The sequence below is a fragment of the Hevea brasiliensis genome, chromosome 1, assembly GCF_030052815.1.
Source record: "Hevea brasiliensis isolate MT/VB/25A 57/8 chromosome 1, ASM3005281v1, whole genome shotgun sequence".
Lineage (NCBI taxonomy): Eukaryota > Viridiplantae > Streptophyta > Magnoliopsida > Malpighiales > Euphorbiaceae > Hevea > Hevea brasiliensis.
The window spans coordinates 694,311-718,558 of NC_079493.1; the positions used below are offsets into that span (position 1 = coordinate 694,311).

Consider the following 24,248-nt stretch of genomic DNA (forward strand, 5'->3'; position numbering starts at 1 on the left):
ATCTAGTAGAAGCGCTCTGTAAAATAAGTGCATAAGCAGGCTGCCCAAGTTATGCAAGTCCTTGTGCAAGTTTCGGCAAAAATGAAATAATAGGAAGTTGAGTGATGTGAAACTGCATAGTTATGCACTAAGTTGTGCAGGTTTCGACAGAAATGACAAAAAGGGCAGAAACAAATTACAAAAACTGAACAAATTGTGTAGTTTGCCTATGCACAATTCAACAGAAACAAAAGTTGATAAAATCACTTTGCAAATTTGGAAATTGCAAGGGAAAATGACTTTTAATATTTAAACTTCATTAAAAATGAGAATTTTTAGCCAAAAAAAAATTGCATGAATCATTAAAAGTTAGCATAAAAAATTCATCAACACATGCAAATCCAAATTAGTTGCACATTCAAGTTCATGATAGCAAAAATTTCTGCACAAAAGCCTGTGAGTAATATCATTTCAACTCAAAACCTGCAGCTTGACATTAATCACATCTTAAGCTTAACAAGAACCAATACTACTGCATTATAATCAGAAAGTTGCATTTATCCACAAAAGCAAATCATGCATGCTCAGTTTTTCTAATCAAATGCAGCACCATAAAATTGAATGACACAACCCAAGTGAGCTCACAACCACAAAAATGAACCACTCACCATAATACCAACATTAAAGACATAGATATATGAAGATAATACACCCAACCTCAGCCAATAAGAAATAATTGACAGCATATGCTGTAGAATCAAGCACAAGCCAAAAGAATCTGCAACAAAGGCAACTAAAGCAAATCAGTTTTGGGAAAGTAGACAATCAAAATATAAAGTAAGAATAACTTTCCAACAGTGCAATAGCCTCTAGTCCTTCAAAGTGCATCTACAAAAGGAAAAATTCAACAATGTCAAAATTGAATTTGAGGGATATTTAAAACAAAACAAAAATAATGCAAATAGAATAAACTTAATAAAAACAGAATAAAGAAACTTAGAGTGCCTCCCAAGAGCGTTAATTTATGGTCCTTAGCTTGACCCTTGTCATGTTTATTGGTGGCTAGAATTGGAATTTATTGCCTCTGTTTCCAATAGGTGCTTCAATGAATCTATACTTTATTTTCTTTCCATCACATGAGAAGATCCTTGTTTCTTTGCCTAAAAATCCAACCATTTCTTTCTTGACAACCTTTGGTGCATCTTTTTCTTTGAGAGGTGGTTGCTTGACTTCACTTTTCTCCACTTGCTCAACTTGAAAGATTGATGCCATAGGACAAGATGGATTACTCTTCAATTGTTATGCAAAGGCTGCCACTTTTGGTTTTTCATCATTGGTACTCCCTGTCACGACCCAACCTATGGGCCAGACCGGTACTAGGACCTAGGCCAGCCTAAAGCCCCCGAGGCCCGTAGTAAGCCTAACTATTCCTCAACCCATGACTAGGCCCACAATTTAGGCCTGATATGCATATAAAATAATTTAAATTAAACTGTTATAATTTTATTTCGGGCCAACTTAGCCCAGTAATTATCAGAAACTAAAATTAGGGGAGCCCAGCTCAACCCTGTTACATCGTTTACAAATTATTTAAAACTCATAAAAATTTTCATTTATTAATACAAAAACTTAAATTCATGCAGTCCTTGACAGAATTAATGCTACTACTAGTACATGCGGAGTCCTAAATTACAAATTTGGAGAATTATATTACAATTAAGTAATCTTTTCATAACCTGAAAGGAAAGGGACAGGTTATTCTGAAAAATATCTCCTCCTGTAGCCTGGAAAAATATGGTGAACAGGAGTGAGCGTTTGACTCAGAGTAAAATATCAATTTTAACCATAATCTCTATAACTATCTAAAACTAATGCATCATGTAGAGTGAAATGCAACACCAGCAATAATTTCACATCATAACATCAAAAAGGTAATTTGGAGCACTCACACACCCAGTAATATCAATCATAATATATGGGAGCTGATCCCCTATACAGCTCTCTTAATCCAACCTGTGCCAGCAAAGAACTCAACTCGGACTTCCACTTAAATAACCAAATCGGTCTCAGCGAAGAACTCATGCCGTGTCTACCCTGAAGGACCGGGTCCCAGCGAAGATCTCAAGCCGTGTCTACCCGTCCTATCCATAGCCAACACCACATCACACGCACACTGCTCCAAATTACCACAACAACATACATGGCACTTTAACAGTTGTGAATGCAACATAAAACGTGCCTAGGGTTTAACTACATATATATATATATACATATAAGTGATGCATGGGCATGCTTGAACATATAATAATATCGAAATTATAATTAAAATTAATATTTTACTCACAGTACACCGATGACTATTGTGGCTGCTGGATGCAGGAAAATAGCTGATCTCGATCACCTAATAATTAAATTATAAATTTATTAGTACTAAGTTAGAATAAAACTCTAAAGAGGCAATAGACAGCCTAATTTATGCCGGAATTCCGGCAGAGTTCTCTCTATACTTGGGACCTACCCAACCTGCAAAAAGGCTCAAATAACACTTCTAAATTCAACTCATATCTTATCATCATTATATGACCCCTCCTGGGCCCTCCAAACCAAGCAATACTCAAAACCTTAAAATTACGTTTTAGTCCCTTTAATTGACATTTTGTAAAAATCTACTCAAACATGCTCTAAAAAAATTTTAAAATTTTGTCCCGCAGTCCTTAATAATATTGTAAGGCTATTGCAAAATGAATTGTAATTTTCTAATCACCCATGAATATTTTATTCAAGAATTTTACTCGATTTCATAAGTTTCCAACAGCTAACATATTCTTAATTCAACCCAATTTAATATTCACATATTTAAACCTCCATCCTCAAGCTTCAACCAATTATATAAAATTTAAATATCTTAATTTCAAATAATCTTATATGCCCATATGCTAAAAATCTAACTAAAATCCATCTATATTTTTCAAAAATATTATACAATCACTCAAAAATTCAACAAACACCATAGAATATCTCTAAATAATTTTACTTTCATCATATATTTTTCTTAGAATTTTTCTCTAATTTTTCCTGTTTAAGAAACACCGTATTTATGCTCCACAGACAGAGAAATAATAAAAATTGTCTTACCTGAAGTTTATCTGTGTCTCAAAAATTCCAAAAATTTATAAGGATGCCTCTGGAAGTTGAATCATCTCCATAGCCCACCGGAGCCACCGCCGGAACCACTGTGCCGGCCGCCGGTGACATTTGCCTGATCTGATCATACCACCATGTTCCTCTCCTCTTCCTCAGTCCATAGGTGGTCTCGGATCATCGATCCAACAGTCAGATCGTCCTAGATCTGACGAAAAAGCTTGAAAAACCCGAAACTTCTCTCCTCCATATCTCACTCATCCGACCTCCATTTGCTGCAAAATTGGTATCAAAAGAAAGCTCTCGGAACAAGCTTTCCAACGCCAACTGAATCACCTCGATCGGACATCAGATAAAGCCGAAATCACGCCGAAAAGCCGCTGCCCACAATGCACGCGTTTTTCTCTCTCTTCTCCCTCTCTTGCCGCCGTTTCTGGTGTCTGGCCGTCGCCGAAGGGTTGCCGGCCGGGTGGGGAGCCGCTTGGGAGGTCGTCGGTCGGTCACCAGAGAAAGAAAGAAGAAGAAGAGAGGGGAAGAGAGGAGAGAAGAGAAAATGGGAGGGGGGGGGTCCTCTTCCCGATTTTTGACCCTTTTTAAAAAAAAAAAAAAATTTGGCAGTGACAGTGGAAATCCACTGTCACACGCCAAAGTCACATCTCTTTTTTTTTTTTTTTTTTCTGGTTGTTACATTCTTCCCCCCTTAAGAAAAATTCGTCCTCGAATTTTCGAATAAACAAAGAAATAAGGAAAAGAAGATTATTAGAACAAGTGCAATCATTACTCCTCCAGCTATGCAGAGATTGGTAAAATATTTATTCTTCAAACTCTTCGTATATTATATATGACATTCTACTGCTCTCTGATTCTACTATAGTGTCCTATTTGTCATCATCTCTTTCTAGAGGGCTTTTATCTTGTAATTATTCATTCACCATTTTTCTGACATTTCAAGTATTCGCTATACCTCACTGTTCTTGACTTGATGTCTCATAACTTCAATCAACTTTGGTGCTTACCTCACTTTTATTACGCCCCAACATGTCTCTTGGTGACTTCAGTCCTCATTCCTTTGTTTCAATAATCTCTGTTTCAATAATCTCTGTTTCCCCAATGACATAACTTATGTTCCTTCTTCCATGGTATCTTATGAGTAGCTTTCCTGTAGCACCTAACCTAGGCATCTTGTTCGAGATCTTCACTCTTCTTATGACCTCAGTGGTTAATACCTATAAATCTTCTCACTCCCATGATACTTCAAATTTTTAATCTCTTTTGTGTCATTACTAAGGTACTTAGACCAACCTCTATCCATCTTATGTAACTAGTCAGGTAGAGTCTCCTCCAAGGGCCAAGTGTATCATTTATCAACATTGGAAAGTAAACTGGGTCTCTCCTTCTAGGTAACAAAAGTGTTTATATTCCCTGACAACTCAATCCAATGCGACTTTATCAATTCTCACTCCTTCTCTGGAATGGAAATATCTAGACTTCTTCCTATAGCTTCTTAGTATGTGGCCTACTTCTGACACATTGACACTCAGATCGAGGCTCTACTACTCCTTTAATCTATCATCTCATAATAACTTGTTTTAAACATCTCTTAGTGTGTTCCTAGCATACCTATTCCTCCTTATCCTCATCATTATAACTAGCTCTACGGAGCTTTCTTCCTATCCTTTGTATCTTATCCACTTCCTTTTCCTATTTCTGCTATTGTTGATATCTTTCCAACCTTATGTACTTATTCTTTAACCTTTGTTTTCTCTCATTCTTATACTTTATCCTTCAAGGATGTCCATCCCATCATCAACTTCAACTTTCTTTTTATTTCTTAGTCCTATCTTGATTACTAGTTTTATTACTTCGAGAATTTTAACATTACGATTTACTCCTACCAGCACATCCTTCACCTTATGTAAAACTTATAATTACCCATAGAAATTTCTTTTTGTATCTACTTTTCTCAACTTACCTATCAGAACATTATCAGTCCCTACCAGTCTTGGTAGGAAATTGCTCATCCCGGATGGATAGGAGCTTCAGAAACTATAAGTTCCATCTTGAACTAACACAACTGTGAGAAATGTGTGTCATGCCTTAATTCTAAATAAGATACTTCACGTGTTTATTTTCCTTAATATAATCACATATACTGCCCACAACTTCCCAAACTTCAACCTCAAATTACCCATCAGTAACAATTTCATCTATTGAAACTCATCCACAATTAGTATGTCCTCCAGCTCATAGTTCAAAACGGTTGCAAGCCTTGGTAGCTAACTCCATTTGACTCCTGTCACTATTCTAATCGTCCTTTCATAGTTAACACTAGGTACGTACTTACTGTCATTCTCATATCAGGAAATTGTGTATGAATTGGTGCCTACCAAACTCTCAAATAACTAGGTCTCCTTGACTCAGTCTCTGTTCCTTATATAACCTTCTAGAACCAAAAGCACAAGCTAAACTTGAAAAGAAAGAAAAATATCCTCTTATATTCAACTACGCCCGATCATCATATTATAACGTTTCACCTATATTTCTTGGTCTTTCTCTCCAAATTTCATAATCTCCTAGCACAATTGTGCTCTACCTATAAGGTATCATCTGCATGAACCCTTTACCGTACAATTGTCCTTCCTGACATAATATTTCATAATTTATTAACTTTACTTATACTCGACCTATGATTCATATCTATCACCGTTTATATTGTACCCTTAACTTTTGTTGATTTCTGAAAGATTTCTCTTACTAATAGATTCTCCTAACACTAATTCCACTCTTATCTATGGTCATTAATTTGATCCTTGAACTTTCTAGTGATTTATAACCACCCAGACTTGTCACTTTTTGTTTTACCCCTACTATTGTCCTGTCATTATTGCTTTACTACAAAGTGATTCTGTTGATCACACTAAAAATGTTTGTCTGACATTCATAACGAACCTCTAACTACCTTCTCACTATCTCAAAAGTCTAACCTAAAGCCTATGTGTCATTATCTATAATTCTTTCCACTCATCATACCTATTTGATCCCTTAGATTGACTTTTATTCAACTTACTACTTACTAACTCCTTTGTCTCTGCCTAATTAGATAGTCCACAATACCACTGCACACCTTCTAGCTTTTGCTCATTATTATTATATTCCTCGCCTAATCTTCTTGATACTGTTAATAAGTTAAAAGAATCTTGCCCCATTGCTATCCATTTCACTTTAGGAATAAGGAATAGATAAAGTATGATCTGATCATGTAACTCCAAGCTCTATATTTTAGTCCCTGGCACTACCTCAACTATATCATGCTATGAGTATCACATTACTAGATTCCATATCTCTATCACTGTTCTCACTAATGTGGTCCCATTTTGGGTTCTCCGTCCTTGTCATTTACTTTGCCAAGAATAACACTTAGCCTACCCTATATCTTAACTTTGTTCCTTTTATTATGTGCTCTTTAGGTTGTCCTTTCATTTATTTCCTTTGTCTTACCCAAAATAGAACTTGACTATTCTATCCCTAGTTCCATTCTTCTTCCTAACATTATAGCTGCACTTGCTAACTATATCTTTTAGAGTCTCTATCACGTTATCATATGTCTGTGCTACTCAGATTTGGTCCTTTGACCACTCTAGCTAATACTTCTACTGGCATTTAGATTATATTGCATCTGCAATCAATTGTCCAAACTTTCATAATGTACTTTCTCTATCCATTGGCCTTCTGTGATTTATCTTCGCTAATTTATTACTCTTAATACTGTTATAATTAGATTATAGTATTGTTTTGAACAATATGAAGTTAGAAAGGAACTTAAGAAATTGCAGTCATACTTTTATCGTATGATTTCTATTCTTATCCTTTAGCTTACATAATACCCTTACTACCTCGAGAACTGATTCTGCAGTAATTTTATTATTATTATTATTATTATTATTATTATTATTATTATTATTATTATTATTATTATTATTATTATTATTATTATTATTTTCCATGTTTACTCAATTAGCCAAAACTTAAGATTCCGGGCACCCAAACCCGTCATCCAATTCAAAGGATTTACATCCATCGTGATCTGATTATATATGATTCCTATAATGGAACTTGTATCCTTTGTAGAATACCCGAGCCAACTACTCTCTACCACACTCTACAGTCCCATCTGGGGCACTATTTTGTTGGTCACCATTATTAGTAATAACCTTTGATCCCTTCTGAAAAGATAGGTCTATACCCTAACTTGTTGCAACAACGGTACTACATTTACCACCTTGCCCAAAACCATGTCAAATTAATGTCTCTCTTATCATATAATAGCTCTGTAAATCATCAATTCATAGTTTCGACCTTCTCTAGGTAGTAGAGTTGTACTTTACACTTTGCTAATACACACAAGGTATTCTATTCTCACTAAGTTCTAAGCAAAACGTCTGTCGTTCTGCAAAAACCATCCAAAATTCCATACCGAAGACTAGATGGTCTCACTCTATAGGTGTCACCTTTACTTTGCAACTAGTCTGAAACCTCTGGTCTGATGGTAACTCTTAATGCAACTCTAGCTCATGCTAGGGTAACTGAGTCACTAACTCTAGTTACCACCCAACTGTGACCTTTCGATATTCTAGCTCTAGATCCCTAACCAGGAGTTCCCAACTCCTCTGCAGATATAACACTCTGTTCTGGCATAACTGTACCAAAACAGAAGCCATCCGCAAACACCCTCATTATGGAGCACCACGGGGATGCACGCAGCTCTACACAATAATCTCATGTCGGTACTATAATCTACAGCTTACAGAGCAGACATCGAGAACATTGTATAGTTACTACGATACGTCCTGTCCGAATAGGTCTCCTAATTTCTTATCTCTCTTGAATCTTCTATTATCACAAACTTATTCTGACTGGATCATCCACTGATGACTGCCAGCAGTGGAATCCTCATCCTTATCTAGGGCAACTGTACTTTCAAGACTCACCTTTATGTACTCGTGCCTTGCATGAAATGGGCACAACACTTAGACTCATACTGATAGAAATATAGTGTTTCTTGGAGTACGTATCCTCATGATAGACCTCAACATGTATGCTAACTCTATTTCACATTTCTATGTACTCCACGAAAATCAAGACACAAACTGAGGCACTTTTATATTTCCCAAGGTATAACGCAGAATCTAGAAATAAAGAATTACAGAAAAAGACAAATAGAATCCTATACTCCGCATGTAACATCCTAACAAGACTCCTTTTACACTCCCAAGTACATTCTTTCCCATGAATCTAGAGCCTAAGCTCTGATACCAACTTTGTTACGACCCAACCTATGGGCCGGACCGGCACTAGGACCTGGGCCAGCCTAAAGCCTCCGAGGCCCGTAGTAAGCCTAACTATTCCTCAACCCATGACTAGGCCCACAATTTAGGCCCAATATGTATATAAAATAATTTAAATTAAACTGTTATAATTTTATTTCGGGCCAACTTAGCCCAGTAATTATCAGAAACTAAAATTAGGGGAGCCCAGCTCAACCCTGTTACATCATTTACAAATTATTTAAAACTCATAAAAATTTTCATTATTAATACAAAAACTTAAATTCATGCAGTCCCTGACAGAATTAATGCTACTACTAGTACATGCGGAGTCCTAAATTACAAATTTGGAGAATGATATTACAATTAAGTAATCTTTTCATAACCTGAGAGGAAAGGGACAGGTTATTTTGAAAAATATCTCCTCCTGTAGCCTGGAAAAATATGTTGAACAGGAGTGAGCGTTCGACTCAGAGAGTAAAATACCAATTTTAACCATAATCTCTATAACTATCTAAAACTAATGCACCCTGTAGAGTGAAATGCAACACCAGCAATAATTTCACATCATAACATCAAAAAGGTAATTTGGAGCACTCACACACCCAGTAATATCAATCATAATATATGGGAGCTGATCCCCTATACAGCTCTCTTATTGTGGTCCCAGCGAAGAACTCAGCTCGGACTTCCACTTAAATAACCAAATCGGGGTCCCAGCGAAGAACTCAAGCCGTGTCTACCCCGAAGGACCGGGTCCCAGCGAAGATCTCAAGCCGTGTCTACCCGTCCTATCCATAGCCAACACCACATTACACGCACACTGCTCTAAATTATCACAACAACATACATGGCACTTTAACAGTTTTGAATGCAACATAAAACGTGCCTAGGGTTTAACTACATATATATATACATATAAGTGATGCATGGGCATGCTTGAACATATAATAATATCAAAATTACAATTAAAATTAATATTTTACTCACAGTACACCTATGACTATTGTGGCTGCTGGATGCAGGAAAATAGATGATCTCGATCACCTAATAATTAAATTATAAATTTATTAGTACTAAGTTAGAATAAAACTCTAAAGAGACAATAGACAGCCTAATTTATGCCGGAATTCCGGCAGAGTTCCCCTATACCTGGGACCTACTCAACCTGCAAAAAGGCTCAAATAACACTTCTAAATTCAACTCATATCTCATCATCATTATATGACCCCTCCTGAGCCCTCCAAACCAAGCAATACTCAAAACCTTAAAATTACGTTTTAGTCTCTTTAATTGACATTTTGTAAAAATTTACTCAAACATGCTCTAAAAAAATTCTAAAATTTTGTCCCGCAGTCCTTAATAATATTATAAGGCTATTGCAAAATGAATTGTAATTTTCTAATCACCCATGAATATTTTATTCAAGAATTTTACTCGATTCCATAAGTTTCCAACAGCTAACATATTCTTAATTCAATCCAATTCAATATTCACATATTTAAACCTCCATCCTCAAGCATCAACAATTATATAAAATTTAAATATCTTAATTTCAAATAATCTTATATGCCCATATGCTAAAAATCTAACTAAAATCCATCTATATTTTTCAAAAATATTTTACAATCACTCAAAAATTCAACAAACACCATAGAATATCTCCAAATAATTTTACTTTCATCATATATTTTTCTTAGAATTTTTCTCCAATTTTTCCTGTTTAAGAAACACTGTATTTATGCTCCACAGACAGAGAAATAATAAAAATTGTCTTACCCAAAGTTTATCTGTGTCTCAAAAATTCTAAAAATTTATGAGGAAGCCTCTGGATGTTGAATCATCTCCATAACCCACCGGAGCCACCGCCGGAACCACCGTGCCGGCCACCGGTCGCCGGCGACATTTGCCGGATCTGATCATACCACCATGTTCCTCTCCTCTTCCTCAGTCCATAGGTGGTCTCGAATCGTCGATCCAATGGTCGGATCGTCCTAGATCTGACGAAAAAGCTTAAAAAACCCGAAACTTCTCTCCTCCATATCTCACTCATCCGACCTCCATTTGCTGCAAAATTGGTATCAAAAGAAAGCTCTCGGAACAAGCTTTCCAACGCCACCTGAATCGCCTCGATCGGACGTCGGATGAAGCCGGAATCGCGTTGGAAAGTCGCTGCCCACAATGCATGCGTTTTTCTCTCTCTTCTCCTTCTCTTGCCGCAGTTTCTGGTGTCTGGCCATCGCCGGAGGGTCGCCGGCCAGTCACGAAGAAAGAAAGAAGAAGAAGAGAGGGGAGGAGAGGAGAAAAGAGAAAATGGGGGGGGGGGGGTCCTCCTCCCGATTTTTGACCTCTTTTTTTTTTTTTTTTTTAAAAGTTAGCAGTGACAGTGGAAATCCACTGTCACACGCTAAAGTCACATCTTTTTTTTTTTTTTTTTCTGGTTGTTACACTCCCTTCACGAACAAGACAATTTTCAAGAGAAGCCTTCGGATAACTCTTTCTAAAGTGCTTTTCCACTAACTCTTCAACTATATCAATTCTCAAACAAGAGTCTACATCTTCATGTTGCTTTTTCTTTGCATTACTAATGTTGAAAACTAATTCATCCTCTCTAACTCTAAGAGTAAGTTTTTCACCTTTCACATCAATAAAAGCATCAGCTGTAGCCAGAAAAGGCCTCCCCAAAATGATTGGCATATGAGAATCTTCTTCCATGTCCAAAATGACAAAGTCAACTGGGATGTAGAATTTTCCAACCTTTAGTGGTACATTCTCTAAGACCCCTTCTGGATACTTAATTGATCTGTCTACTAACTGAAGAGAAATGTGGGTTGGCTTAAGATTTCTCATGTTGAGCTTTTCATATATGGAGAGAGGCATAAGGCTTACACTAGCCCCTAAATCACATAAAGCTTTTGTAGAACATGATTCCCCAATGTGGCATGGAATTGAAAAACTCCCTGGATCCTTGAGCTTTGGAGGAAGTTTCCTTTGGAGGATAGCACTGCATTCCTTAGTTAAGGCTACAGTCTCATAATCTTTAAGTCTTCTTTTGTTTGAGAGAATTTCTTTCAGAAACTTAGCATAAGAAGGCATTTAGGAAAGAGTATCAATAAAAGGCACATTTATATATAGCTTCTTCAAAACCTCTAAGAACTTTTCAAACTACTTATCAAGCTTGGCTTTTTGAAATCTTTATGAAAAGGGAAGCTGTGGCTTGTAAGGCTCTGGAGGTATATATTTCTCTTCTTTCTCTTCTTTTTCACTCTTCTCATTATGCACTATTTTACCACTCCTCAGTGTGATGGCATGACATTGCTCCCTTGGATTTTCTATCTGACTAGGAAGTTTTCCTATTAATTTGGTACCTGAGGAGCTTGCTTGTTGTGCAATTTGATTTTCCAGCATCCTATTGTATGTTTGCATCTGTTTCAGCCTTACTTTCATCTCTCTCATCTCCTCATCATGCTTGATTTGATTGGTAAGAATTTTTTGCAACAAAGCTTCGGTTGTAGAGCCTTGTTCTTGTTGTTTTGGTAGAGGTGTAGGATTTGCATTCCTTTGTTGAAAACCAGGTGGTGGTTGCTTAGCCTGTTGGTATTAATGCCCTTGTTGTTGTGGTGGAAAGTTCTGAGTTGAAGCTTGATTTTGTTGATTCCCCTATGAAAAATTTGGATGATTCCTCCAAGCATATGAAGGATAATCTACTCCACAACTCATTGTTCCTTCTGCATAAGCAACTTATTGAGAACTTCCAGAACAAGACGATGAACTGACTAGCATACTTAAATCCTCCATTTTCTTAGCAAGGACATTATTGAGTGCATTAAATTTGGCATTGATCATGTTGAATGGATCAAGTTCATACATTCCAGCAACTTGCCTCTTTTGAGTTGGAGTTGACCCTTTTGGACTACTCCATAGATGAGTGTTCTTTGTTATTTTCTCTAACAACTCATAAGCTTCATCTTCATGCTTAATGATGAATTCCCCTCTAGTTTGAGCATCAATGATTCCTCTGATAGCAGGAGTGACATTTGTGTAAAAATTCTGATTTATTATCCATTTAGGAATGACATAATGTGGACATTGTCTCTCCAACTACTTCCATCTCATCCGTGACTCATAAAGAGTCTCATATTCTCTTGGTCTAAAAGCAATCATTTGATTCCTCAACTCTTGAGTTTTTCCAGGTGGAAAGTATTGGGCAAGAAATGCATTAGTGAGTTGCTCCCAATTTGTAATTGAGTTGTGAGGTAAAGAATCAAGCCAATCCAATGCTCTATCTTTCAAAGAGAATGGAAACAATTTTAGCCTTGCTGCATCATCAGACACTCCTAGTTGTTTTTGCATATCACAAATCATAGCAAACTTTTTAAGATGTGTGTGTAGATTTTCTGAAGGATGTCCCTCGAATTGGGAATTTTGAATCATTTGAAGTACCCTAAAATCTATCTTATAGCTATTTGCATCAATTCTTGGTCTTGCTATACTCTCTCTCAAGTCATCAAAATGAAGAAATGCATGATCCATCATACTTCCCCTAGGCACATTAGCATTTACAACTTCTTCACCATGAGCTGCATTTTCATTATTTCGATCATTTTTGGCATTATCACCACTGATTCTAACTCTATCTTCAGCCATTTCTTGTTCAATTTCAGTTGCTCTCAAGGCTTCTTTCCTTTTTCTAGTTTCTTTCTTGTTGGCTCTACAAAACTTCTCAATTTCAAGATTAAATAATAAGGATATGTCACTTGTGCTTATAACTCTTCTCATAAAAGATTAAGAGTACCTAAAAAGATCAAACAAACACAAAATGAGAAGATAACAAAAATAAAAACTATAAACAACTAAAATAATCAAGAATTCAATCTTAAACAAACAACTCTCCTGCAAAGGTATCAAAAACTTGATGTAGCCCAACCGTAAGTGAACGAGTCATTCAAGTAGTATAGAAAAATATATCGTTCCTACGAAGAGTTGTGCTTTCAATTGAATTTTTGATGTCAAATAGACTATGTTAAAATTGTATTTTAATCAAATAAATAAAAGAAATTTGAGAATTTGAAGCATAAGGTATAAAAATATAAAACTAAATTCAAACAATGACTAATTTAATAATTCACAAAATAAAGAAATTGATAATATTAATAATGAAAATTAATAAAATAATATTAAAATAAACACTCAAAAATAAAATTCTAAGCAATAATTGATAAAAGACGATTCTGGAGTTAAGGGTTCATATTCAAGTTATTTTGGGATTTTCCCTAGCTAGCCCAATCCATGAAATTTATGGGTTTAAAGGAGATTAATTCTAAAATCCTTTAAAAACTCTTTCGAGTAATTAACTTAATCCTACTTTCGTAGAGTTAAAATTAATCAAGACCCATTAGGTTCTTTAATCAATCTATTAAAACCCTTAGTCTATTTCTAGATCTAAGTTAATTAAGTCCAATTTCTTGATTAACTATCACTTGATTTTCTCCTTTCGGTGCTTCAACCAAAGATTAAGAACATAACTTAATGGGGCCCTTCATTAACCATATGAATAAGCACGCAAGAAATGGATTAAACTTCATAAATTTCATTAAATTGGGACTAACCCAGTTCAAATCTATAAAAATAACTAAAATATTACATTTCTTACTCCAGATCAAAGAAAACTACTCACAATCCATGTTTAACACATGAAATTCTAAGTAAAAGAGGAAATAAATCATGAAAATAAACTAAAACTAAAGAAACCCGGAAGGAGAAATGTAGAAAATGGTGAAGAAGAGAAGAATAAGCTGAATTCTGCTCCCAAAAATAGAAGTTGGTTCCTGCTCTATTTTCTACCCCTTTCTCTGTCTTCCTCTCTTTCTTCTTATGGCAAAAAATAAGGTAAGGGCACTATTTATACTTTTTGACAAATAACCTTAAAAATGGTGTGTTTGAGGAAGAGATTCATGTGTAAAAATTCTTCTACTAGCTCATTATGAAGACCTGCACAGGTTGTGCAAGCTTCCTATGCAAATTCTGAGCAAATTTGGCGGTTCCTGGTGCTTTCCGTGATGTTGTATAAGTGAGGCGTGAGATTGAATAAGTTATGCAGTAGCTTATACAGTTTTTGGCAGGTTTGGAAAATTGTTTCTTCTCCCTGTGCAGAACTGCACAACTTATGCACTAAGTTACGCTCATTTCGGCCACTTTGTATTCTTCAACTTTCAAGCTTTGTTTTTAATATCTTTAGCTATAGGAATCACTCCTCATTGGCATAATTTCTTTTTAGTCTCTCAAAAACACCATTTTACCTACAAAACAAAACAAAATCACAAATTAACAAAAAAATTGACAATTATGGAACACTATCTAAATAACTAATAAAATTGGCTAAAATTGACTAATAAGTGAATGAAATGGCCATAAAATTTAACCTAAATGACTATACAAAATGTATGTATTAGAAGCAAAGAAACTTATAAAGAAGTACATAAATTAAGAGATTGCAAGATCCATAGAATCTATAATCTATAAGATTCATAATATTCCTTGTAAATTAAGAACATCTTGTAAGGTTTATTGGGAACAAAAAGTATATAAGGCTTTAAAATTGAAGTACATATTTACCTAGAGCTTGTTTAGTTGGGTTGACCAAGGAATTTTAAGTTCTCAAAAAGTGTGAAAAGTTAGTTTGGTTGGCATTTTATCTCAACTTCTTATGAAATTTAGTAAGTCACTTTTTTTTTTCTTTACTTCAAGTAACTTGTCTCTTTGAGGGTGAGTTATTTTCTTATAAGTTCACTTTCTAAAAAATAAAATTTAAACCAAATAAGGCCTAATTTATGAATGCTAACTCTCCTTATAAACTAAACCCTTTTTTTAGACCAATCATTGGTATTATGAAGGAATAATTAGTAGAAGTTTACATTAGCAGCAAAAGTAGTAGATAAGCATAACAAAATAATTTCATCCACCCTCTTTTTTATGGAAAAAAGAGATCATGGGTCCATATCCCCTCTTCCCTTTCCACATACATTCACTCACATTGTATATTCATCAATAATGGCGCTCATGGCTATCTAAACCCTTCAAGATTTTTTTTTTTCTCTAACTTCAAAATTGTTTTTCTTTTGGGATTAGACTTTGCATAACTTAAAAGTTAGTTTAAAGGATGGGTCATACATATAGTTATAGAGATGATGCCCAAAAGATGAAAAGTTTTGGGGCATTGACAACAGGGAAGCCTTGCCTAATGGAGAGATTAAGATCATAATGACAAAATAAAATCCCTTCTGTAATCACCCTGCAGCCTCTGACATCTCAGAGAAACAAATTTCTATTTCTAATAAAAGAAAGGAATCTTAATGTGGCATTGTTTTAGGTGATGACAGAGAATGGATGTTGACCCATCAACAAATGGGATAATACCAAACAAATCCATTTCAAGAACTTGGATTAATATATGTTTATTCTTTTAAACTGCATTGGATTAATATATACAAGTGGGTTTTGCTTGGGGATCATCATTCTAACGTTTTGGTTGAAATGGCATAGCATAACTCCAAAATAACTGAAAATAACAGTAAAAGAAAATCTCTCTCCCTCTCTCTCACTCTCTCCCTGGCTTTGAGCTGTCAAAAGTAAACAGAATTCTTCCTCCAGAGGCCTCAAAAGATTAAAAAAAAAACTTTGGAAACTTTTCTTTTATATTTCCAGATTTTGCCATAATATGTGAAAGAACACATTGTCTCATCTCAAACATTCAATGCTGAAATTTATCGTGTATTTAATATATTTTTTTCTTTTTCCTTCTGCAAGTACTTGAATCCCTGAGAAGGCCCATTAAAAGAACCAATGGGAAAGAACAGTCAGTTAGAGGAGAGAGAAGAGTGGAGTAGGAGTCAGTGATTCTAGTGGGTTCCTTGCAAAGACCCCACCCATTTTTTTTCTTATTGCATTTTTTAAACCCCACACATACCAGAAGGCAAGAGACAGGCCCTGCAAGGACAAGATTTTGGTATGCGTACTACAGGGGATGAAGAGCTTGAGAAATGATAAATATTTACTACTAAAGTCAGAGAGAGGTGTTAATAAAAAGCATAACCCAAAAACAAAAAGAGAAAAAAAAAAAAGAGCTTAAAATCAAATCAGGTTGGTTTTCTTCACACAGAAGGAGAGAGGTAAGGAAAGGAAAGCAAGAGATAGAGACACCCATGAAAGATCAAAAGTTTCAAAGTGGGGAGAGATATATCTGAGAAAAAGACTTGTCCCTCTTGTGGCAACTTGGATATACTTTGACAAGAAAGCTTTGATCCTCCCTCCCTCCTTCCCTCCCTCTCTCCGTCTCCCTGAGTTGGGTTTTACAACTAGTAGAAGTTTCCTTTAGAATTCAAAACCAAAAACTGAGGTAAACATGTGTGATTTCTTGGAACGAGAATTGAAAAATAGTTTTATAGCCAAATTCCTCTGTTTCTTTCTAGAGTTATAAAATAGCAATATAGCCGCTAGTGTTTTGTTTTTCCTTGTCTTCATTTTCGCCACCTCTCTCCTTTTTGTGTTTCAGTTTCTTTGTTGGAGAAAAAAAGAGATGAAAATGGTCTAAAAGGAAGAGTCTTGCATGGCGAGCCACGGGGTTGGGGAGACTGGTTTATCAGACTCGGGTCCTTCTAATCATCATCTCCCTTATGCAGCTCTTCATGGAATCAATACTCCATCTACCAGTTTCTTGTATGTTTCTTTGATTTTTGTTCCCAATAAATGCAAAATTCAAGATACGCGGCTACAAATATATATCTAAGTATATGTTTAAAAATTCGATTGCTCTCTGTCTTTTTATTAAGTTTTTTTTGTTGGTGAGTGATATGGGTTTATTGATGAATTTGGTCTCTCAGTAATCAAGAAGGACCTTCTTTTGATTTTGGAGAGCTGGAAGAAGCAGTTCTGCAAGGAGTTAAGATTAGGAATGATGAAGCTAGAGCACGTATGCTTCTCTCTCTCTCTGTATCTATCTCTCTCTCTGTCTCTATGATTTCTCCTTTTCTGACGTTTGATAAGTATAACCAACTCTTCCAAAAAGCAGACGGAGAGAGAGAGAGAGAGAGAGGTTTGAATATGTCTATTGAGTGGTACAGTGAGGGGATTACCATTTCCAACACAGTAATCATTCTGGGGGAAGAGACTTGAATGGTGTGAATCTACAAACATAGTAATCTGACCACTGCCTAGCATGATTTTCTGACCCTCTCCATATAATATAACTGCAGAGAAAGAGGGGGATTAGGTGGCGAATTTTGAAAATGTCTTCACAGAGTTTCTTTATTTTTGTGGTGATCTTCTGAGATTTTGCTTTTGTTGATCCTTGCAGCTTTATTCAGACCTGCAGCTACTCTGGAAATGTTCCCCCCATGGCCAATAAGATTCCAACCAACACCAAGAGTAGTAGTTTCTTAGCTTGCTTTCTCCATCTTTGACTATCTCTTCTGTCTTTTGATATGGGTACTGGATAGATACATAAACAAAGCTTGAAAGTTCAAGACCTTATTCTCTCCAGTTTTCACTCAAAAAATTTTTTCCATGAAAGTTTCTTTATTTCCTCGATTGGCAAGTCACTTTTCTTCTGGTTCTTGGGTGCCCATTCGGAACTTAGTTTACTAAGGTGATTGTAATATTCTTTTTGGTAACAAACGCTTCTTGGATACCCATTTGAATATTTCTGGTGGGGATTGCTTTTGTTTTCATGATTAAACCAGGGAAGTTCAAAGTCGGGAGGGGAAAGTACTGATTCAGGATCAGCAGTGAACACTCTTTCAAGCAAAGCTGAGGCCCAGCTGGACCCGGATTCTCCTATCAGTAAAAAGGCATCTTCTTCGGATCATCATCAGGCTTTTGATCATAAGCATCTACAGCTGCAACAGCACCAGCAACAAATGGAGATGACAAGTGATACTTCAAGAATAGGAGCACCCTCAGAATTAAATCAATCACCTGCCAAACCATCCCAAGAAAAGGTCCATTTAACTACAGTTTCTCTTAATAAATAATATCTTGCTGCCTCTCTTTTCTCTCTCTCTCTCTCCCCAAATCCCAAAACTGAGGGAAAAAGTTGGTATCTTTTTTGTTATTGTCACTGCTTTCTTCTCGCTCTCGGCATACAAAAGCACAGATCCAACAACCCGCAGAAAATCAAAGATGGCAGAGTTTCTCTGATTCCTGAAGGATTTTCTGTTCAATGTCTGACATGAAATCAGAAAGAGAGAGAGAGAGAGAGAGAGAGAGAGAGAGAGAGAGATGTGGGAGGTTAGTACACATAAAAGGCCAAAGTGAGAATCTTCACAGTAGTAACATTACTGTTTTTTTTTTCTTTTTCTTTTTTCACAATAACAATGATCCATTTTCCTCAATCCCTATAACTACCAGTTAATCATGTTGTTAATGCCCTTATAAAAATCGGTTTTTGACAACTAGCAAAACCCAATACCACAGCAAATGGCAGATAATGATGATTTTGCGTACCCATTTCATGTTGATGATTATCATTTCCAAGAGCAGCACCCACATCAACAACAGATAACAGAATTGCTTCCCACAATCTCTGTGAGATCCATTAAATACTTACTTTTTGTTGTTATTCCTAGAATCTTCACAAAAATTGCTGCTATCTGAGCTCCACATTACGATAAGAAATGGAATTCTTTTTTCCTTCATTCTTTCTTTTTTCTTTTTTTTTTTCATCCCCTTAGTTTAGATTTTATTCCTCATCTCAGTAAAATGCCCCAAGATAAGATTGTAGTTCCCAATCCTACCTAGATGACTATACTTAGTTCAGTTGATTTCTTTTCATATTTTCTGCTTAAGTTTCTCAGTCCACCAAATTGAGAATTCTTTCATTTTCTTTTCATGCTCGACACCGCATCATCTTCTTCTTCTTTTGGATTCTTTTTTGTTTTTCTATTTTTTTTATTAATTATTTTATTCGATTCTGTAATGTTGCAGAGGAAGGGTTCAACATCAGAGAAACAGCTTGATGCAAAGGTACTACTAAAAACGTATCCACCCTCTCCCCCCTTGGATAAGTTTCTCATTTTTCCTTTCATTTTTGGATTATGTATATTTTTTTGGAAATCCTTGGAGATCAAAGTTTCTTTCTTTTTCATATTGGTTTCAGACATTGAGACGTTTAGCTCAAAACAGAGAAGCTGCAAGGAAGAGCCGCCTTAGGAAGAAGGTATACGTCATTTTCCACTTGGAGGCCTAATTGAATGCCTCTACGTACCTCATACACACTTGCAATTTTAGACATTTGAAGATATAACTGTAATATGTGCATATACATCATCAATGCAACAACCCATCGTTAATGTGTCTTTTATATATCTTAAAAACAGGCCTATGTGCAGCAGCTAGAATCCAGTAGAATAAAGCTTACCCAATTAGAGCAAGACCTCCAAAGTGCTCGCCAGCAGGTTTTCACATTATGTACACATTTTATTGTTAACTAATTATTCCAAACTCTGATCATTTAATTTTTTAACTATGAAAAAAAAAAATTCTGGCTTGCGTTTGCAGGGGTTGTTCTTAGGTGGCTGTAGTGGTGCTGGTGGCAATATAAGCTCTGGTGAGTCTTCTGGAAAATTCATAGTGAAGTAAAGCTTACATTTTTCTTTCTTTTGGAAAAAAAGAAAGCATAGTGAAAAGAAGACAAATTAAAAAAAAAAAAAGAGTCATTCTCGTCATGTATGCATTTAATAAAAGCCTGGCATGGCAACTACTGATTTGTCTTGGGGCATAATTAAGTGGCGTTTAGCTTAATCCAAATATTTAATTAATATCCTAATTTTGAAAAAATAGATTAAAGTACTCATATAAGACCAGGAACAAAATATTCTTTGAAAGTTAAGTAATCCAGAAAATTTTGCATAATATTATGGAAACTTGTTTTGCTAAAATATGCTTCTTCTTTTCAATTGGCTGATTGGTAGCTGAGTATTGACTCACATGTAAATATAAGTTTTTCAAATCAATGGGTTTTCTTGCAGTCAAAATTTGAGAATATATTACAATCTCAATGATCCATTTGGCAAGGTTTTCTTGATTTGACCAACTTCTGTGTTTCTGGAATTTTTTAATCCTAAACAGTTCTTTAAAGAATATTTAAGACTTCATATAATATTAATCCCAAGAAATATTGCTTGGCCTTTTCCAAACATCTGATCGTTCCCTTTGGTTTTAACCCTTTAACTCACTCAATTCAACATCTAATTGTTTTAGTTAAAAATGCTACTTTATGTTTAATATTATATCACACATTGGTCCACCATGTTATTCACCAGGAATTGAAATTTTGACTTGGTCTGGTTCAATAGAGGTTTTTTTTTTTTTTTTTTTTTTCTTTAGGTATCTTCCATGATTGATATATACTGTTTATTACAATTGTAGGAGCTGCAATATTTGATATGGAGTATGCAAGATGGTTAGAGGATGATCACAGGCACATGTCAGAGCTCAGAACAGGATTGCAAGCACATTTATCAGATGGTGACCTCAGGGTTATAGTAGATAGATACATTTCACATTATGATGAAGTTTTCCGGTTGAAGGGGGTGGCTGCGAAATCCGACGTTTTTCACCTTATTACCGGAATGTGGTCAACTCCGGCGGAGCGTTGCTTCCTCTGGATGGGTGGTTTTAGGCCCTCAGAACTCATCAAGGTTTGGATTTCCAAATGCTTTCTGCACATTACACCCAGCACTAGAGAGTGCCGTCATGGTGGTACCATAGGAAAATATTGTGCTCAAGATGCAAGGGTAATATAGTAATTTCAGGGGGGGAGTTTCCCAAGTGGGTTTTCATGAGAAAATTGGAAAGAAGCAAAATAGAGTGCCTGGGTTGGTTGGGCCATTATGGTAATTTTAACAAAAAGGACATAGTATCTCTTAGGAGATGAAATATTCCATTTTAAAGGGCACGTAATCCATTTAAAAGTGATTAGACAATTAAAGTGCCCTAAAGGGGAGTCCTTTCATGGATTGTTAAAAAGAAAAAGAAACTGGAGGCAATACCCATTTTAGGTATTCTTTTCTTATCATATATGCAATGATTCAACCATTGAAACCATTATAGGAAAAACTTTTGGCTCAAAAAGAGTAACGTACATGCAACTAATATGAAATGACTAAAATACCCTTACTTGCTGCCTAATTCCCATCTAACCCATTTCTTTGTTTTCTTTTCCCCCTCTCCCCTTGTTATTAAGCAGATGTTAACATCTCAGTTAGACCCATTAACAGAACAGCAAATAATGGGAATTTGCAGCCTCCAACAATCATCACAGCAGGCAGAAGAAGCTCTCTCCCAGGGCTTGGAGCAACTCCAACAGTCTCTAGTTGACACCATTGCCAGTGGTCCAGTTATTGATGGTATGCAGCAGATGGCAGTAGCCTTGGGGAAGCTTGCCAACCTTGAAGGATTCATTCGCCAGGTAAAATACATTAATTCATTACGAATACTCCAGTGCCACTGAGCTAGTTAAGACTTGTTCTAATGTCTTGGCATCCTTGTTATCCAAGTTCGACTATTGCTCTCTGAAAATGATATATATTGATAGCTTAAAATCAATCTGCTCTCTAATGTGAAAACTTGTAGTCCTTAGGTGACATATAGCAGTCTACCTCACGTGAATTATGACTTAGCAAAACTCCATGATTAATTAATTTCTTGAGACCTAATTAAAATTCCATGCTTTAAGCTATAGCTATGTGTAGGTGCTTGGTGGTGTCTGCTTTATGTTCTTGTCAATATTAGATAACTTTAATAATGTCATCAAATTTTGGATTGCTCTTTTGACTAATCCACTTACTAATTAAAATTGCCTATCATAATTATAGATTAGATAATTTCATTGTTAATCAATGAATGTGGCCCCAAGAGCTAGGATTTGGTGATTTAACATTGTTTATTAATTAGATGAGCATATATGTTTCATCACAAAATAATTTTTCTTTTTTTTTTTTATTTTTATTTTCATTAAAATTTTTTAACTACGAAGAGCATGTTTGACATTGTCGTTCAAGCTGCTATTAAGAACAATACTTAATCCCAAACGGGACCGAAATAACTGGAGTAGCTCTTCTTCTTATATCTCTAACTAAATTCTCAAGCTTCCATGCTGAAAAATTCAAGCTTAAGCCTTTGAAGCAGTTCTTTGACAATGAAAAAAAAAAATGAACAAAAAAACTTTGAATATATAGCTATGGAAATGGTAGATGAGATGTTTCTTTCTAGTCCATTTCATTATATTCTATGGGACTCGCGCATTGCGCCGCCAATTCTTCCTTACACCTGAAAGGTAAGAGTCCCATTGCTTACACAGTTACACTTGCTTGACTTTTTAGCTAAAATATTGATAAACATTAATTGATCTATATGCTACATCTGATTCCATTATATTTGACATGAATCCCACAAATCTTGTACATGAAAATGATCTTTTATCTATAGTCTTGCATTTGATAATCATATTCTATATTTCAGTTCAAGTGAAGTCACCATCACATTTTCTGGTCAACTTGCAGGCATGATCTCTATATGTTTCTAGATTAATCATCTCCACCACATGTTTGACACGTGTACGGTGGATGATCCCCTTACATGAACATTTGTTTTGAATAATTTTATATATATTAAAATCAATTTGCAGCTGAGAAGTCTATTTTACAATGTTGATTGCTAGCATTTTGATGTTGTTTTTTCATCTTAAAGGTTGCTATCAAAAGGTGGTTAGAAAATGATGTTTGTTGAAATAAAAACCCTAGCTACTCTTCTCAACAATAAAATCAAATCAAGAAACTCCAAATTCATTATTAATCTATATATTGACAAATAAATATTTATTTTATTTTCTCTCTGATGTATGATTGGAATGGTCCATTTCTGTATATAAGACAAATTCCTGAGTTTAATTCAACCTCTTTGAAATAATGTTTAGTGTCTGTTCCCTTGCACCTTTGGACCCATCACAGCTTCTATGTGGGCTTTTATGAATTTTTTTTTTAAATAAAATTATATTTGAGTGAATTTTAAAATTAATAAATTTTTTTATTAAATTAATTCGCAATTAATATTAAAATTTAAGACTTCATAGTTAGTATTTATTTATTAAAATTGATATATCTTGTAATTTATATATTTTTGTATTTGCAATGTAGGCTGATAATTTGAGACAACAAACCCTTCACCAACTTCGCCGGATATTGACAGTAAGACAAGCTGCGCGGTGTTTTCTGGTGATCGGAGAATATTATGGGCGGTTACGAGCACTAAGCTCACTCTGGGCATCTCGTCCTCGAGAGTAAGATCTTTGAAAATAATTAATTGCTACTAATTGAAATTTGAGAGAGTCAAAGATGTATGGCTTAGAGATTCTTGAAGAATACGTTTCATATGCTTTTGCTTGACAGTTTAGAGCATAAATTTTCAAACTTTTGACCAACAAAAATTTTCTAATGGATATTCAGGTCATTGCTTGGGGAGGATAATACATGTCAAACAGCAAGTGATCTGCAAATGGTTCAGCCACCACAAAATCATTTCTCAAACTTTTGAAGAAGATGAAGAAAGCAAGCACAGCTATCTGATGTAGTGCTTAAATTTCTTTGTAATGTGATAAAATTAATGGTTTGAGAGGATATAGGATCTTTTATTGGTTTTTTCTTTTTTAATTTTATTCTCTATCTTTACATTAATTATCAATTACTATGTTATCTTTGTAAATGTAAATCCATTTTATATTTGCATGAAAAAGCTTTCCATTTGCATAAA

The 24,248-nt window shown here is 35.3% G+C and overlaps 1 protein-coding gene across 4 annotated transcripts; it reads left to right on the forward strand.

The window, feature by feature from the left end:
• The first annotated feature begins 16,441 nt into the window (after nucleotides 1-16,441).
• On the forward strand, nucleotides 16,442-24,248 carry LOC110659950 (transcription factor TGA9). 4 transcript variants are annotated; one of them, XM_021818065.2, is made up of 14 exons: nucleotides 16,442-16,839; nucleotides 16,996-17,159; nucleotides 17,324-17,412; nucleotides 17,797-17,870; nucleotides 18,182-18,439; nucleotides 18,915-19,025; nucleotides 19,425-19,463; nucleotides 19,597-19,656; nucleotides 19,817-19,894; nucleotides 19,998-20,046; nucleotides 20,868-21,139; nucleotides 21,688-21,909; nucleotides 23,636-23,778; nucleotides 23,945-24,248. In XM_021818065.2, exons 2-14 carry the CDS (start codon nucleotides 17,050-17,052, stop codon nucleotides 24,030-24,032), a joined length of 1,593 nt encoding a protein of 530 aa, XP_021673757.2. In that variant the 5' UTR covers nucleotides 16,442-16,839; nucleotides 16,996-17,049; the 3' UTR covers nucleotides 24,033-24,248. The 4 variants fall into 4 exon arrangements, with proteins under 4 accessions (XP_021673757.2, XP_057986738.1, XP_021673758.2 ...); XM_058130755.1 differs by having other exon boundaries at nucleotides 16,444-16,839; nucleotides 17,797-17,867; XM_021818066.2 differs by lacking the exon at nucleotides 18,915-19,025 and having other exon boundaries at nucleotides 16,447-16,839.

What these genes read in the sequence shown, in the direction of transcription:
- LOC110659950 (XM_021818065.2), top strand. Translation starts at nt 17,050, where the DNA reads ATGGCGAGCCACGGGGTTGGGGAGACTGGTTTATCAGACTCGGGTCCT. An exon ending in TCCAACCAACACCAAGAGTA is followed by an intron (nt 17,871 to 18,181) that starts GTAGTTTCTTAG and finishes TGATTAAACCAG; the next exon opens with GGAAGTTCAAAGTCGGGAGG. An exon ending in CCAAACCATCCCAAGAAAAG is followed by an intron (nt 18,440 to 18,914) that starts GTCCATTTAACT and finishes CCAATACCACAG; the next exon opens with CAAATGGCAGATAATGATGA.